This window comes from Scyliorhinus torazame, chromosome 8 (genome assembly GCF_047496885.1).
Source record: "Scyliorhinus torazame isolate Kashiwa2021f chromosome 8, sScyTor2.1, whole genome shotgun sequence".
NCBI lineage: Eukaryota > Metazoa > Chordata > Chondrichthyes > Carcharhiniformes > Scyliorhinidae > Scyliorhinus > Scyliorhinus torazame.
Genome location: NC_092714.1, coordinates 160,886,617 through 160,902,044, shown reverse-complemented (window position 1 = coordinate 160,902,044; position 15,428 = coordinate 160,886,617). Strand labels below are relative to the sequence as shown.

General features: G+C 47.2%; 1 protein-coding gene across 1 annotated transcript in view; it reads right to left on the bottom strand.

The window, feature by feature from the left end:
• The window catches only part of ttll9 (tubulin tyrosine ligase-like family, member 9), a 401,093-nt gene that overhangs the window by 25,423 nt on the left and 360,242 nt on the right, over positions 1-15,428 (bottom strand). The window contains exons 9-10 of the mRNA XM_072514478.1: positions 13,550-13,663; positions 10,867-10,985 (exon numbers count right to left, since the gene is read on the bottom strand). Of these exons, the coding sequence (XP_072370579.1) occupies positions 10,867-10,985; positions 13,550-13,663 (233 nt within the window). The remainder of the gene's footprint in view (positions 1-10,866; positions 10,986-13,549; positions 13,664-15,428) is intronic.

Genomic DNA, 15,428 nt, shown 5'->3' with positions numbered 1-15,428 from the left:
AGGGGATAAAAGTCTATCTATTGGATTGGCTTAGTGAACTTAAAGACAGTGAGGGGTGAGCATATTGTGTTGCTTATCAGGTGTGGTTCTAGTTTAAGTGGGGAGTGTGTTGTGGACAATGGCTCTTTCAGAGGCTCTGAAGTTTTTGGGGGTGGAGACGGTCACACGCAGTACCTTACGGACAGAGACTAAAAGCTGACCGTTAGATTTGGCAAAAACATTGCAGTTAACATTACCTGACAAAATGCGAAAAGATGAGGTAATTATGGCGGTGGCTAAGCATTTAAAGTTGCCTGAGATACAGTTTGACTCATTGGAAATGGCAAAAATTCAGTTACAAATTAAACAAATGCAACACGAGAAAGAATTAAAGCAGCTTGAATTTGAAAAAGAGGAAAAAGAAAGAGAGAGAGAGAGAAAGAGATAGAGAGGAAAAAGAAAGAGAGAGGAAAAAGAGAGAGAGAGGAAAAAGAAAAGGAGAGAGAAGAAAGGAGAAAAGAAAGAATAGCCCTGGCAGAACAAAAAGAAAGAGAAAGGGAGATACAGATCAGAGTAAAAGATAAAGAGAGAGAGTTTGAACATCAGAAAATGGCCATGAAACATGACAGTCAGTTAAAATTGGCAGATGTAAAGGGAAACGTACAGTTGGATGATAGTGATGAGGATAGTGAGAAAGAGCGTCAAAGTCGAAGGCTTGGTGGGTATCTATTTAAATATGTCCAAGCATTGCCAAGGTTTGACGAGAAGGAGGTAGAAGGCTTTTTCATTTCATTTGGGAAGGTGGCTAAACAAATGAAATGGCCACAGGACATGTGGGTATTACTGATTCAAACAAATCTGGTAGGTAGAGCTAGTGAAGTGTTTGCATCACTACCGGAGGAGGTATCTGGGACGTATGAGGAGGAGAAAAAATCCATCTTAGGTGCACATGAACTAGTGCCTGAAGCTTACAGACAAAGGTTTAGAAATTTAAGGAAAGAATTTGGTCAAACATACATGGAGTTTGAAAGGCTCAAACAGTAATTTTGATCGATGGATAAGGGCTTTAAAAACAGACCAAACGTATGAAGCTCTCAGAGAAATTATACTTTTGGAGGAGTCTAAAAATTCAATTCCTGATGTAGTGAGAACTCATGTGGAAGAGCAGAGGGTTAAAACTGCGAGATTAGCAGCAGAAATGGCAGATGATTATGAATTAGTTCATAAATCAAAGCTTGGTTTCCAACATCAGTTTCAGCCGGGGAGGGATAGAAACTGGGGGACATGAGAAATACTCAAGTGGTAAAGGTAAAGGTGATCTGACGGGAGATAATAAGGAAAGTGTATCTCAGATTTAAAAAGAAATCCAGGAGGGTGGAAAAGAAATGAAAAGTTTCAAATGTTTTCACTGTAATAAACTAGGCCATGTAAAGTCACAGTGTTGCTGGTTGAAGAAAAGCACTGGGAAGGCTGATGTGGTAAAACAGGATAAGACAGTGGGGTTTGTTAGAGTGGTAAAGGAAAGCCCAAGGGAAGCGAAGGAGGTGCAAACGATTGTACAGCCTGTTCAAGAAGTAATTGTTAAGAAGGTGCCAGATGTATTTAAAGAATATATTTGTGTGGGTAAAGTTTACTCATGTGTATCAGGAGGAGCATCTAAAGAAGTCACAATTTTAAGAGATACAGGGGCTCGTCAATATTTAATGGTAAGAGATGAGGAATTATGTAGTTCGGGAAGAATGTTGCCAGAAAAGATGGTGATATGTGGAATTCAGGGTGAGAGGAGTAGCGTTCCATTATGTAAGGTAATGTTGGAAAGTCCAGTGAAGAGTGGTGAAGTGGTAGTAGGAGTAATAGATAAACTATCTTGTCCAGGAATACAGTTTATCTTGGGTAATGATAGAGCTGGATCGCAGGTGGGAGTGATGCCTACTGTGGTTGATAAGCCAGTGGAAAATCAGACAACTGAAGTGTTGAAGGTCGAATATCCTGGGATTTTTCCGGATTGTGTAGTAACAAGGTCGCAAAGTCACAGGTTAAGAGAAGAGAAGAAATCAAAGAGTGAAGATGAAGTTGAAGTGCAATTATCAGAAATGATTTTTGATCAGATGGTTGGACAAGAACAAGAACAGGTGGAGGATGAGGCCGATATTTTTAGTTCAGGAAAATTGGCGGAGCTACAACAGAAAGATGTAGAAATTAAATAGACATATCAGAAAGCATATACGGAAGAGGAATCTGAGAGTATACCAGAGTGTTATTACCATAATAGTGATGTCTTGATGAGAAAATGGAGACCTGAACATATGCAGGCGGATGAAAAGTGGGCAGAAGTTCATCAAGTAATATTGCCGGTAGGGTATAGAAAGGAGGTATTGCAAGTGGCACATGAGGTACCAGTGGGAAGTCATTAGGGAATCAGGAAAACCCAAGCTGAAATCTAGAAACATTTTTATTGGCTAGTCGGATGCTGGCGCACCAGCTCCGTAAGAGGGCGGCAGCGAGGGAAATAGGGGGAATCAAAGATTGAAGGGGAGCCACGGTTCGAAGTGCAACGAAAATAAATAAGGTATTCAAGGACGTCTATGAAGAGCTGTACAGATCCCAGCCCCCGGGGGGGGGAAGGGGGGATGAGGCGATTCCTGGACCAGCTGGGGTTCCCGAGGATGGAGAAGCAGGAGGCGGTTGGTTTGGGGGCACCAATTGGGTTGGAGGAGTTGAGTAAGGGTTTGGGGAGCATGCAGGCGGGGAAGGCCCCGGGGCCGGACGGGTTCCCGGTGGAGTTCTATAGAAAATATGTGGACCTGCTGGCCCCGCTACTGGTCCTCACCTTCAATGAGGCAATTTTCTTTGAGAAGGTGACTGAACAGGTAGACGAGGGTAGAGCAGTTGATGTGGTGTATATGGATTTCAGTAAAGCGTTTGATAAGGTTCCCCACGGTAGGCTATTGCAGAAAATACGGAGGCTGGGGATTGAGGGTGAGTTAGAGATGTGGATCAGAAATTGGCTAGCTGAAAGAAGACAGAGGGTGGTGGTTGATGGGAAATGTTCAGAATGGAGTTCAGTTACAAGTGGAGTACCACAAGGATCTGTTCTGGGGCCGTTGCTGTTTGTCATTTTTATCAATGACCTAGAGGAAGGCGCAGAAGGGTGGGTGAGTAAATTTGCAGATGATACTAAAGTCGGTGGTGTTGTCGACAGTGTGGAAGGATGTAGCAGGTTACAGAGGGATATAGATAAGCTGCAGAGCTGGGCTGAGAGGTGGCAAATGGAGTTTAATGTAGAGAAGTGTGAGGTGATTCACTTTGGAAGGAATAACAGGAATGCGGAATATTTGGCTAATGGTAAAGTTCTTGGAAGTGTGGATGAGTAGAGGGATCTAGGCGTCCATGTACATAGATCCCTGAAAGTTGCCACCCAGGGTGATAGGGTTGTGAAGAAGGCCTATGGAGTGTTGGCCTTTATTGGTAGAGGGATTGAGTTCCGGAGTCAGGAGGTCATGTTGCAGCTGCACAAAACTCTGGTACGGCCGCATTTGGAGTATTGCGTACAGTTCTGGTCACCGCATTATAGGGAGGACGTGGAGGCTTTGGAGCGGGTGCAGAGGAGATTTACCAGGATGTTGCCTGGTATGGAGGGAAAATCTTATGAAGAAAGGCTGATGGACTTGAGGTTGTTTTCGTTGGAGAGAAGAAGGTTAAGAGGAGACTTAATAGAGGCATACAAAATGATCAGGGGGTTAGATAGGGTGGACAGTGAGAGCCTTCTCCCGCGGATGGAAATGGCTGGCACGAGGGGACATAGCTTTAAACTTGAGGGGTAATAGATATAGGACAGAGGTCAGAGGTAGGTTCTTTACGCAAAGAGTGGTGATGCTGTGGAATGCCCTACCTGCAACAGTAGTGAACTCGCCAACATTGAGGGCATTAAAAAGTTTATTGGATAAGCATATGGATGATAATGGCATAGTGTAGGTTAGATGGCTTTTGTTTCGGTGCAACATCGTGGGCCGAAGGGCCTGTACTGCGCTGTATCGTTCTATGTTCTATGAATGTTACTTGCCATTTGTCAGTCCAAGCGTGGATATTCTACAAATCTTGATACATTCCGACATGGACTGCTTCATGATGAGCAGTGTTTGTGTCAATCGGATGTGAAATAAAGAACAAAGAGAAGTTCTATGTTCTATGTTCTATAGAGGAGGGAATCCTGCCCCAGACAATGTCGGAGGCGACAATCTCCTTGATTCTAAAGCGAGACAAGGATCCACTGCAATGTGGATCGTACAGGCCGATTTCGCTCCTCAATGTGGATGCTAAGCTATTGGCGAAGGTACTGGCCACTAGGATTGAGGACTGGTACCCACTACCCTCTGCGTTAAGAAGGGTAGCAAGGATAATCCCGGGAACTACAGGCCGGTGAGCCTTACTTCAGTGGTAGGGAAATTACTGGAGAGAATTACCTGGCTCTGTAATGGCATTTTGGAAGGTCTAATGCAGGTAGGGAATATACAGTGAATGGTAGAACCCTCAAGAGTATTGAAAGTCAAAGAGATCTAGGAGTACAGGTCCACAGGTCATTGAAAGGGGCAACACAGGTGGAGAAGGTAGTCAAGAAGGCATACGGCATGCTTGCCTTCATTGGCCGGGGCATTGAGTATAAGAATTGGCAAGCCATGTTGCAGCTGTATAGAACCTTAGTTAGGCCACACTTGGAGTATAGTGTTCAATTCTGGTCGCCACACTACCAGAAGGATGTGGAGGCTTTAGAGAGGGTGCAGAAGAGATTTACCAGAATGTTGCCTGGTATGGAGGGCATAAGCTATGAGGAGCGATTGAATAAACTCGGTTTGTTTTCACTGGAACGAAGGAGGTTGAGGGGCGACCTGATAGAGGTATACAAAATTATGAGGGGCATAGACAGAGTGGATAGTCAGAGGCTTTTCCCCAGGGTAGAGGGGTCAATTACTAGGGGGCATAGGTTTAAGGTGAGAGGGGCAAGGTTTAGAGTAGATGTACGAGGCAAGTTTTTTACGCAGAGGGTAGTGGGTACCTGGAACTCGCTACCGGAGGAGGTAGTGGAAGCAGGGACGATAGGGACATTTAAGGGGCATCTTGACAAATATATGAATAGGATGGGAATAGAAGGATACGGACCCAGGAAGTGTAGAAGATTGTAGTTTAGTCGGGCAGTATGGTCGGCACGGGCTTGGAGGGCCGAAGGGCCTGTTCCTGTGCTGTACATTTCTTTGTTCTTTGACTGTGTCCCGGGGGTGATTCACGAGGACCAAACGGGATTCCTAAAGGGCAGGCAGTTAAATACCAATATGCGGCGGCTCTTAAACGTGATAATGATGACATCGGAGGAGGGAGAGGCGGAGATAGGGGCAGCTATGGACGCGGAAAAAGCATTTGACTGAGTAGAGTGGGAGTACCTTTGGGAGGTATTGCGCAGGTTTGGGTTCGGGGGAGGGTTTATTAGATGGGTTAAGCTCCTTTACAGCGCCCCGGTGGCGAGCGTAGTGACGAACCGGCAGAGGTCGGAGTACTTTCGGCTGTACCGAGGGACGAGACAGGGGTGCCCCCTGTCCCCCTGTTGTTTGCATTGGCGATCGAACCCTTGGCCATATCACTTAGGGAGTCTCAGAAATGGAGGGGGATAGTTCACGGGGGAGAGGAGCATCGGGTGTCGCTATATGCGGATGACCTGCTGCTATACGTGGCGGACCCAATGGAGGGGATGGTGGAGGTCATGCAGACTCTGAAGGAGTTTGGAGAGTTCTCGGGCTACAAGCTTAATGTAGAGAAGAGTGAGCTTTTTGTATTACAGGCAGGGGACCAAGAAAGAGGGATAGGGGACCTGCCGCTGAGGAGGGCGGAGAGGAGTTTTCGGTATCTGGGGATCCAGATAGCCAGAAGTTGGGGGGCCCTACATAAACTGAATTTGACGATGGTGGTGGAGCAAATGGAGGAGGATTTTAAAAGATGGGACATGCTCCCGCTCTCGTTGGCGGGTAGGGTGCAGTCGGTCAAAATGGTGGTCCTTCCGAGGTTTTTGTTCGTGTTTCAGTGCCTCCCCATCGTGATCACCAAGGGCTTTTTCAAGAGAGTAGGTAGGAGTATTATGGGGTATGTGTGGGCAAATAAGGCCCCGAGGGTTAGGAGAGGGTTCTTGGAACGCAACAGGGACCGAGGAGGGTTGGCTTTGCCAAACCTAGGGAGGTACAACTGGGCAGCAAACGTGGCGATGATCCGCAAGTGGGTCATGGAGGGAGAGGGGGCGGCATGGAAGAGGATGGAGATGGCGTCCTGTAAAGGAACGAGCCTGGGGGCGTTGGTAACGGCACCGCTGCCGCCATCGCCGACAAAATACACCACAAGCCCGGTGGTGGCGGCAACACTAAGGATCTGGGGCCAGTGGAGAAGGCACAGGGGTGCAATGGGAGCATCAGTGTGGTCCCCGATCAGGGGTAACCACCGGTTTGTCCCGGGGAAGATGGACGGGGGGGTTCCAAGGCTGGCATCGGGCGGGGATAAGAAGAATGGGGGACCTGTTCATTGACGGGACATTTGCGAGGCTAGGGGCACTGGAGGAGAAATTTGAGTTGCCCCCGGGAAATGCATTTAGATATATGCAGGTGAGGGCTTTTGTGAGGCGACAGGTGAGGGAGTTTCCGTTGCTCCCGGCACAAGAAGTTCAAGATAGGATGATCTCGGGGGTATGGGTCGGGGAGGGCAAGGTGTCGGAAATATACCAAGAGATGAAAGAAGAGGGGGAAGCGCTAGTAGAAGAATTGAAAGGTAAATGGGAGGAGGAGCTGGGGGAGGAGATTGAGGAAGGGCTATGGGCTGACGCCCTGGGTAGGGTTAACACCTCCTCCTCGTGTGCCAGGCTCAGTCTGATACAATTTAAGGTGGTTCACAGAGCGCACTTGACGAGGGTGAGGCTGAGTAGGTTCTTTGGGGTAGAGGATAGATGTGAAAGATGTTCAGGGAGCCCGGCGAACCATGTCCATATGTTTTGGTCATGCCCGGCATTGGAGGGGTTCTGGAGAGGGGTGGCGGGAGTAATATCCCAGGTGGTGAAAGCCCGGGTCAAGCCAAGCTGGGGACTAGCAATATTTGGAGTAGTGGATGAGCCGGGAGTGCAGGAGGTGAAAGAGGCCGGAATTCTGGCCTTTGTGTCCCTAGTAGCCCGGCGAAGGGTCTTGCTATTGTGTGGAAGGAGGCGAAGCCCCCTAGCCTGGAGGCCTGGATTAACGACATGGCGGGGTTCATAAAATTGGAGAGAATTAAGTTTGCACAGGGTTTTACAGGCAGTGGCAACCGTTCCTAGAATATCTCGCGGAGCGTTAGAAGAAGGTCGGTCAGCAGCAGCAGCAACCCTGGGGGGGGGGGGGGGGAAGAGGGGGGAACGAGAGATTGTTTGAGGGGATGGACGAGCGGGAGATGGCATGGAGGGTGGGGGGAAACGGTACGTGCGGCCAAGAGCCAGTGTATAAAGCTATGTAAATATACCATCTTGCCATGTATATATCTTGCTCAGGGAGATTTTGCGTTATTTTGTTACGGGAGGTGGGGGAGTTGCTGTTTGTAAGGGAAAAAATTGTGTTGTTAAAAAACCTTAATAAAAAAATATTAAAAAAAAAAAAAACTTCCTCCACAAGGAGACAAAGACATCTCCCAGATACCAGGACACTCTCTACTAGACAGATTGCTGACTGTGGGCGAGCTCGGAGTCAGGAACTGTGCGGATATGTATGGACGACTACTGGAGGAGGTACTCTCACCCCTGGACGAGACAAGTAAAAAATGGGAGGAAAAACTAGGCAGGGAGTTAGGGGGAGGACTTTGGTTCGAAGCACTGCACAGGAAAAACTTCACGTCCACATGCACAGGGCTGAGCCCAACGTAACTAAAGGTGGTGCAAGGGTGCACCTAACCAGGACAAGAAAAAGCACATTCTTCCCGGAGGTGGAGGGCAAGTATGAACAGTGCCAGAGTGGCCTGGCCAACCACACCCACATGTTCTGGTCTTGGCCCAGATTTGTTGGGTACTGGACGTCCTTTTCGAGGCCATGTCCAGGGCTGTGGGAGTGAGAGTGGCTCTTTGCCCACTGGTGACGGTCTTCAAGGTGTCAGAACAGCCAGAGCTATTTATGTGGAGAGGGGTGGACGCCCTAGCCTTTGCCTCCCTGATCGACCGTGACAATTGGCAGCACCACCCAAGGCTGCAGACTGGCTGTCAAGTCAGAGAAAATACATCAGAGGATCAGAGGAAGGTTTCCACAAACTGTGGAGGCTATTCACCAACTTGTTCCAAGTGTTATGGGCCAGGGTTTAGAGAACCCCAAAGTGTGTCATGGATATAACCTGACCCACGACGTTTACTAGATTGTGGTATGGGGAGCACACGGCCCACTCTACAGGTGTGCTGCAGCAGACATCTAACAGTATTTTTTAAAGCAAAACAATGTTTATTCTATGAGCTCAATTGACCTTTTTAAAACATACAGTGAACATCTTAGCAACCATCAATTCAAATATAACCCCAAGGAATACAACACTACGTAATCCTTAAACTTTCCTTTTAACATCCATAAGACATAAACAACCTTTTAACAGAAGCACATCAGGTTTAAATTCTCTACTGAGAACAGTTATCACCCTGAATTCACCAAATGATCAAGAGATAGTCTTTACATGGCAGAGAGAACAATATTACACCTTCTTTGGCTGACTGCAGCTCCAACACTGAAACGAAACCAAAAAAACACAGACACACCCAAGCTTTTCTCAAAGTGAAACTAAAAAGCAGAGCCAGAGCTCAGCTCCACCCACACTCTGACATCATTGCAGTAACCTGAGCAGACAAACATTTCTTAAAGTGACATTCACTATAGCTATTCGATAAACCCCCCATTTCTTAAAGGTACTCTCACATGACACAAGACCTGCTTGTAACCAGCAACCAATAAAGTATGGGATTGGGGAACACATCAGATCAGAGCGCGAATCTAGGATCGGATGGCGGGAGCTGGGGGCAGGATTGGAGATGGCGAAGGGAGATGGCGGAGGGGGGTGGGGGCGGGGAGACACCACAGGAAACACAGGGCAGGCACGAGAGAGCTGGAAGGGACAAAGAACAAAAAGCAAAAGTAATGGCAGTGACAGCACACCCAATGGTCATGCCGCCTCCAGCATAGCACAGTGGCAAGAGGCAACCAAGGTGTGGGGAATCGACTTCCCAACAGAGGCTCATAATCAGGGACCCCCCCCCTCCCACCCATGAATATATAAAAGCTCCCTCAAAGGAGCACAGCCAGCTATTGACCCCACACGACTCAGAGGGCTCACCTCGGGCACCTGTCTGGCCCAGCTGGCGCTTGGCTACCGTTTTTGTCTGTAAATTCTTTATTCTACTTTCTTTCTTTCTGTTGTAGCTAGCTCTACCAGCTTTTTGGCTGTAATATACGCACCCTGTAAGATAAGCTCCATATGGAGGATCATCAAAACTACAGCTGCTGATGTAATGTGTGTTGATACATATGATGGTTCTGTCTTATTCTGTAACCTTTGAAATAAAATGTTAAAAACCGAAAAAACGAATAAATAGCGCCAGGGTCCCGGGTTCGATTCTGTGCTTGGGTGACTGTCTGTGTGGAATTTGCACATTTTCCCCGTGTCTATGTGGGTTTCCTCCAGGTGCTCTGGTTTACTCCCCCAGTCCAAAGATGTGCAGGCTAGGTGAATTGGCCATGCTAAACAAATTGCCACTTAGCGTCCAAAGATGTGCAGTTTAGGTGGAGTTACGGGGATAGGGCAGGCGAGTGAGCCTAGGTAGGGTGCTCTTTCAGAGTCTCAGTGCAGACTCAATGGGCCGAATGGCCTCCTTTTGCACAGTATAGATTCTTTTCAGGATGAAATGGAGGTGGGAGTGGGAGAGGAGACCACAATATCTGGAGGGGAAGAGTGGGCCACTGTTAGAAAAGTGAACAAGGATTCATGATCAGGTCATCTGGCGGGAACTGTTATCCATGGAGCTCCTGAACAGCGCCTGCCTCTAGAAATGGTATGGAAAGACAAGGTGGCTGTATACACAAGGCTAATCTATCCATTGGGGCAAATCTGGGGTATCAGAGGGGGATCTGCAATTCACTGCCACAAGGCAGCAACCTCAAGTGAGGGTATGCCATGAGCTAGGGAAATACAGATGGAGTAGTTAAAGAGCAGCAGACCAGATACAGCATGAGTGAATTTGATTATTCAGTTTACTTGCAGAAATCTGTGCAAACAGAAAAGCAGATGATGCATCATCTCCCAGATGCGTAGCTCATGAACATGAATTTTGTTAATATTATAGTAATAAACCCCCTACCCTCTCAATGCTGTTAATAATCTTTATACTATTTATTTCCGTGTTGTGTAGTTAACCCAGCTTTCAGAGATTTTCCTGGGATTGAGAGTTCTTTGCTGGAAAATCTACAGTAATACTGAACAATGGAAATTTCTTTGTATTTCCAGGCACAAGTTCTCAGTTTACATTCTCCTGGTGTAGTATGTTCTTTGCCCCTTCTGTGTCAAATACAACTAGCTGTTGCAGGATGATCTCTGGATTTCAATGGCGGTATTTACCTGCCAACTCTTTGAGGCAGAAGCGGCACAATTTTGAGCTCTGACCTCTGCTCTGGATGTGACTTAATTCTGAAGTCCTTTCCCACCTCTCCAGCCTCAACCACAGTCCCTCAGCTTTGGGCCAGAATGATGTGAATCAGCATGGTATTACGCCCAGGTTTAATGACAGATTAGAAAGTTAGTTATAAACCTTCTTCAAAATAAAATAAACAGTCATAACAAGTGGAAGAAAGAATATCATTGTGATATTACCTAAGTGAGTGTTAGCAATGAGATTGATTCCTCCGTCGAAGTTCCCATCGTCACTATAAACAGGGCCATCATTCCACATGAGGTCAAATCCTCCAATCTGTTTCTCTTTCCCAGACAGTCTGTCATGTGAAGTATATGGCACGTCAAAATAGAACAAAGGTTCTTCTTCAGAATGAACATTTTCAACATTTTCAACACCATGTTCCATCACAAGTTCATTAACACTTTCATCCTTCCCTTTGGGGGTCTTTATTGTGTCTCCTTTTTCTCCTGCTTCCTGTCTGTGTATCATTCCTGACTGAGATTCACTAACAGAGCGACTACCAATTGGTTTCACTTGAAAGTTCATAGATTATCATAGAATTTACAGTGCAGAAGGCGGCCCATCGAGTCTGCACCGGCTCTTGGTAAGAGCACCCTACCCAAGGTCAACACCTCCACCCTATCCCCATAACCCAGTAACCCCACCCAATACTAAGGGCAATTTTGGACACTAAGGGCAATTTATCACGGCCATTCCACCTAACCTGCACATCTTTGGACTGCGGGAGGAAACCGGAGAACCCGGAGGAAACCCACGCACACACGGGGAGGATGTGCAGACTCCGCACAGACAGTGACCCAAGCCGGAATCGAACCTGGCACCCTGGAGCTGTGAAGCAATTGTGCTATCCACAATGCTACCGTGCTGCCCTAGCGTACCATTGCAGAAAGTTAATGGTTTAATATTGGGGACTCTGTGGCCGAGGAATTGTGCCATGTAATGCATCTTTCTCAGGTGCTACAAAGCGGAGTAGGGCCCCACAACAGGAGACAGAAGCAGGCACAGATTTCCACACATTGGTCTAAGGAGATAGCACCTGTGTCAGTGCCGTCATCGGCCGTATTTAAACTCAGGCTTGGGAGTATTAGTCCCACCTCACTGTGACCCCACCAACAGAGGCTCACCTAAGCTCATTTAAGTCTTGCTCAAGTTTCTCAGTATAGGCTTTGAGCTGCCTTTTGTTATGGTACATGGGGAAAGGATGTGAGCGTACCATTGCAGAATGGAGGAAATGATGAGGACATTTGGTGGACATTCGAGTTTATTCAAACCTAAAGGATCTTGGAGATAGGGCAACAATATTGATCATAGTGGGTGAGAGAATCTATGGAACTGCTAAAGATTATAATAATAATCTTTATTAGTGTCACAAGTAGGTTTACATCAACACTGCAATGAAGTTACTGTGAAAATCCTCTCGTCGCCACACTCCGGCGTCTGTTTGGGTACACTGAGGGAGAATTCAGAATGTCCAATTAACCTAACAAGCACGTCTTTCGGGACTTGTGGGAGGAAACCGGAGCACTCGGAGGAAACCCATGCAGACACGGGGAGAACGTGCAGACTCCGCACAGACAGTGACCCAAGCCAGGAATCGAACCTGGGACCCTGGTGCTGTGAAGCAACAGTGCTAACCACTGTGCTACCGTGCCGCTCTCAATGTGGCCTCTCTGAAGGAGCTGCTGCCTTTTTCATGCTATACTCAATCTTATTTGGTGATTACAAAGGCTGTTCAGCTGCTTGGTAGGGAGCCTCAGATCACTTTATCCATTTTATTTGAAGGCCAGGAACCAGACTAGATTCCTCGAGCCAGATCCTTAGACAGCACCTTCCAAATCCACAACCTCGCCAACCTAGAAGAACAAGAGCAGCAGACACATGGGTACACCACCACCTGCAAGTTCCCCTCCAAGACACTTAGTAACCTGGCTTAGAAATATATCAGCCGCTTCTTCACTGTCACTGATCAAAATCCTAACAGCACTGTGTGTTCCTACACCTCAGGGACTGCAGCAGTTCAAGAAGGCAGGTCACCACCACCTTCGGAGGGTCAATTAGGGATGGGCAATAAATGCTGGTCTAGCCAGCAAAGTCAACATCTCGGAAATAAATAAATAAAAATAAGGACTGTTTAGTGTTCACGCTCCAGATTCGGGAGGCTGAATCCCTTTTTTTCATTTCGGAAGCGGAATTCGCTTGAGGTATTTTCATGTCATTTTGTAGAGCTGTATTGAACTCAGTCGCTTCTATAATCTCAAATACTATGCACAAATTTGTTATCAGTTTACGTGTTTGCATATTTGATAATTGGGAAATACGTGAAGGGGACCCCCACTTAACCTTTTTGGTCACTACGGGCAATTTATCATGGCCAACCCACCTAACCCGCATACTTTTGGACTGTGGGAGGAAACTGGAGCACCCGGAGGAAACCCACGCAGACACGGGGAGACAGACAGTGACCCAAGCCTGGAATCGAACCTGGGTCCCTGGAGCTGTGAAGCAAAAGTGCTGCCCTCTGTGCGACCGTGCTGCCCACTAATGGTGACCATTCAATTACTGATTATTGTAAAAACCTATCCGGTTCGGCTAGTCTGATCTATATATGATTCCAGAGCCACAGCAATGTGGTTGACTCTCCTAAATGGTTGGGAATGCAAGGGATGGGTGACATATGCCCAAGTGATGCCCACAACATATGAACAATACAAAAATAACTCAAGGCTGTTTGTGAGACATTGCTGCGTACAAATTGGCTGATTGTACAAAATTCTAAATTGTACAAAACTCCACAAGAACGATTCATTAGCTCTGAAACATTTTCGAATAATCTGAGGACTTGGGAGACCCGACACTCACCTTCCTTCCATGTCTACAACATGCACTGTGTCCTCCAGCAAACGGCATTTCAACTCGTAATCCTCCTGGCTGCTAGCTATTAGTGAAGGAGAAGCATTCACCTCTAAAAGCCACCTAAAGAAACAAAACAGAAAGACATTAAAGATGTTTGTAGGTTCAGATATGGGGAGAAGATACATGCAACATAAGGAGAATTGGCAGAGCAGACAGACCAGGGAAAGGATTCAGAGCTATCCAATGCAGGGTGTGAAAGTACAAAGTCATCATATGCAGCGCCTAATCATTGGACAGAACAATCAGACCCTTCCTAATTAGGCAAATACTGCTTCATCTGTATTGTTATTCTCACACTTGCTAGCAAACTTATTGGACTGGATTTTGATGGGGGGAGGGGTGCATATTGCCTCACCCCCACCCCCGATAGAAAGTGGGGGGGTCGCTAATGGACCAACTTTTAAAAAGGCTTCCCCACAGCAACATTATACTGCAGCATGAGACTTACATCCCACAGTGTATTGACGTTCTGGCCTTGGGAACTTACAACAAACCTGATTGGCTTGAAATTCTTTTACAGTCCTAGTAACTCCTACGTTTAGTAGTGGACTGCACGCTGTCCCACAAAGAAGACAATATGGACACTGAACAAAAGTACATATGAGATTTTTACACAAGGAGAAAAGTGTGTGGGGCTGGAGTCAAGTTTTGATGGGCGGTTGGTGGGGTTGCGACACAAAACTGGGGTACCATCTCGGGGGAGGGGGTGCCAATGCACGCAGGCATCCCCCACGGGGGCAACCTCCTTCTTTCTGAGTTGGATTGTTGTCCATAAAATCCATAATTATTCAGGGTGGCAATCTCCCCCAGGTTCACGAGACTTGCTGGAGGCAGGGGGGATTTCATAGCACCTGCATATGCCCAACCGTATCATGGTATGGCACCGGAGGCGGGATTAGGCCATTCATTAACACTTCATTGAGCAGGTAAGGGCCTCAATAGGTCTAAAGGCTGGCAGGATAGAGGTGCCCTCCCAGTCACCATATTATGGCGAATGGGTCAGGGGTGGGCAGGAAGGTGGTGGGCCATTGACCCTCCACATACATGCACCCCCCCACCCACCAAAAACACACCCGCTGAGGGGCAGTAAAATACAGAACATAATCACAATAAAACTTTTTTTTTTTAGAAAATATTTTATTAAGGCATTTATAATTTTAACACTTTTGAACAGGAATATCCAACAATCACAAAACCCTCCCACTAACATGGCCATCTCCCCCCCAAGCACCGACCCTAACTATCATGGTCCATGTAACTACTCCATCTCATGGTTCTCCTTTCATTGGTTTTCCTACACTTATTCGTCACTTCCATGCCTTCCCCTTTTACCCCCTCCTCGCCCCCCCCCTGCTGACGAACTAATTTTTCTTAAATAAGTCGATGAACGGCTACCACCTCTGAGTGAACCCCTGTAACAAACCCCTGAAGGCCAATTTGAATTTCTCCAACCTGAGAAACCCCGCCAAATCGCTTACCCAAACCCCTGACTTTGGAGGCTCTGAGTCCCTCCATCCCAGCAAAATCCGTCTCCGGGCCACCAGGGAGGCAAAGGCCAAAACGTCAGCCTCTCTCCCCCCCGGGCTCCCGGATCTTCTGACATACCAAATATTGCCACCTCTGGACTCGGAATCACCCTCCCTTCCAGGACCTCAAGACATAACGTCCGCAAATCCCTGCCAAAATCCCCTCAACCTCGGACTCGCCCAGAACATTGCACATGATTCGCAGGACCTTCCCCACAGTGCCCAAAGAACCTGCTCATACGGTGTGGAAGGGAAGTTAATGTGAGGATTAGTTGCCCACTGAGGAAATACATTAATAT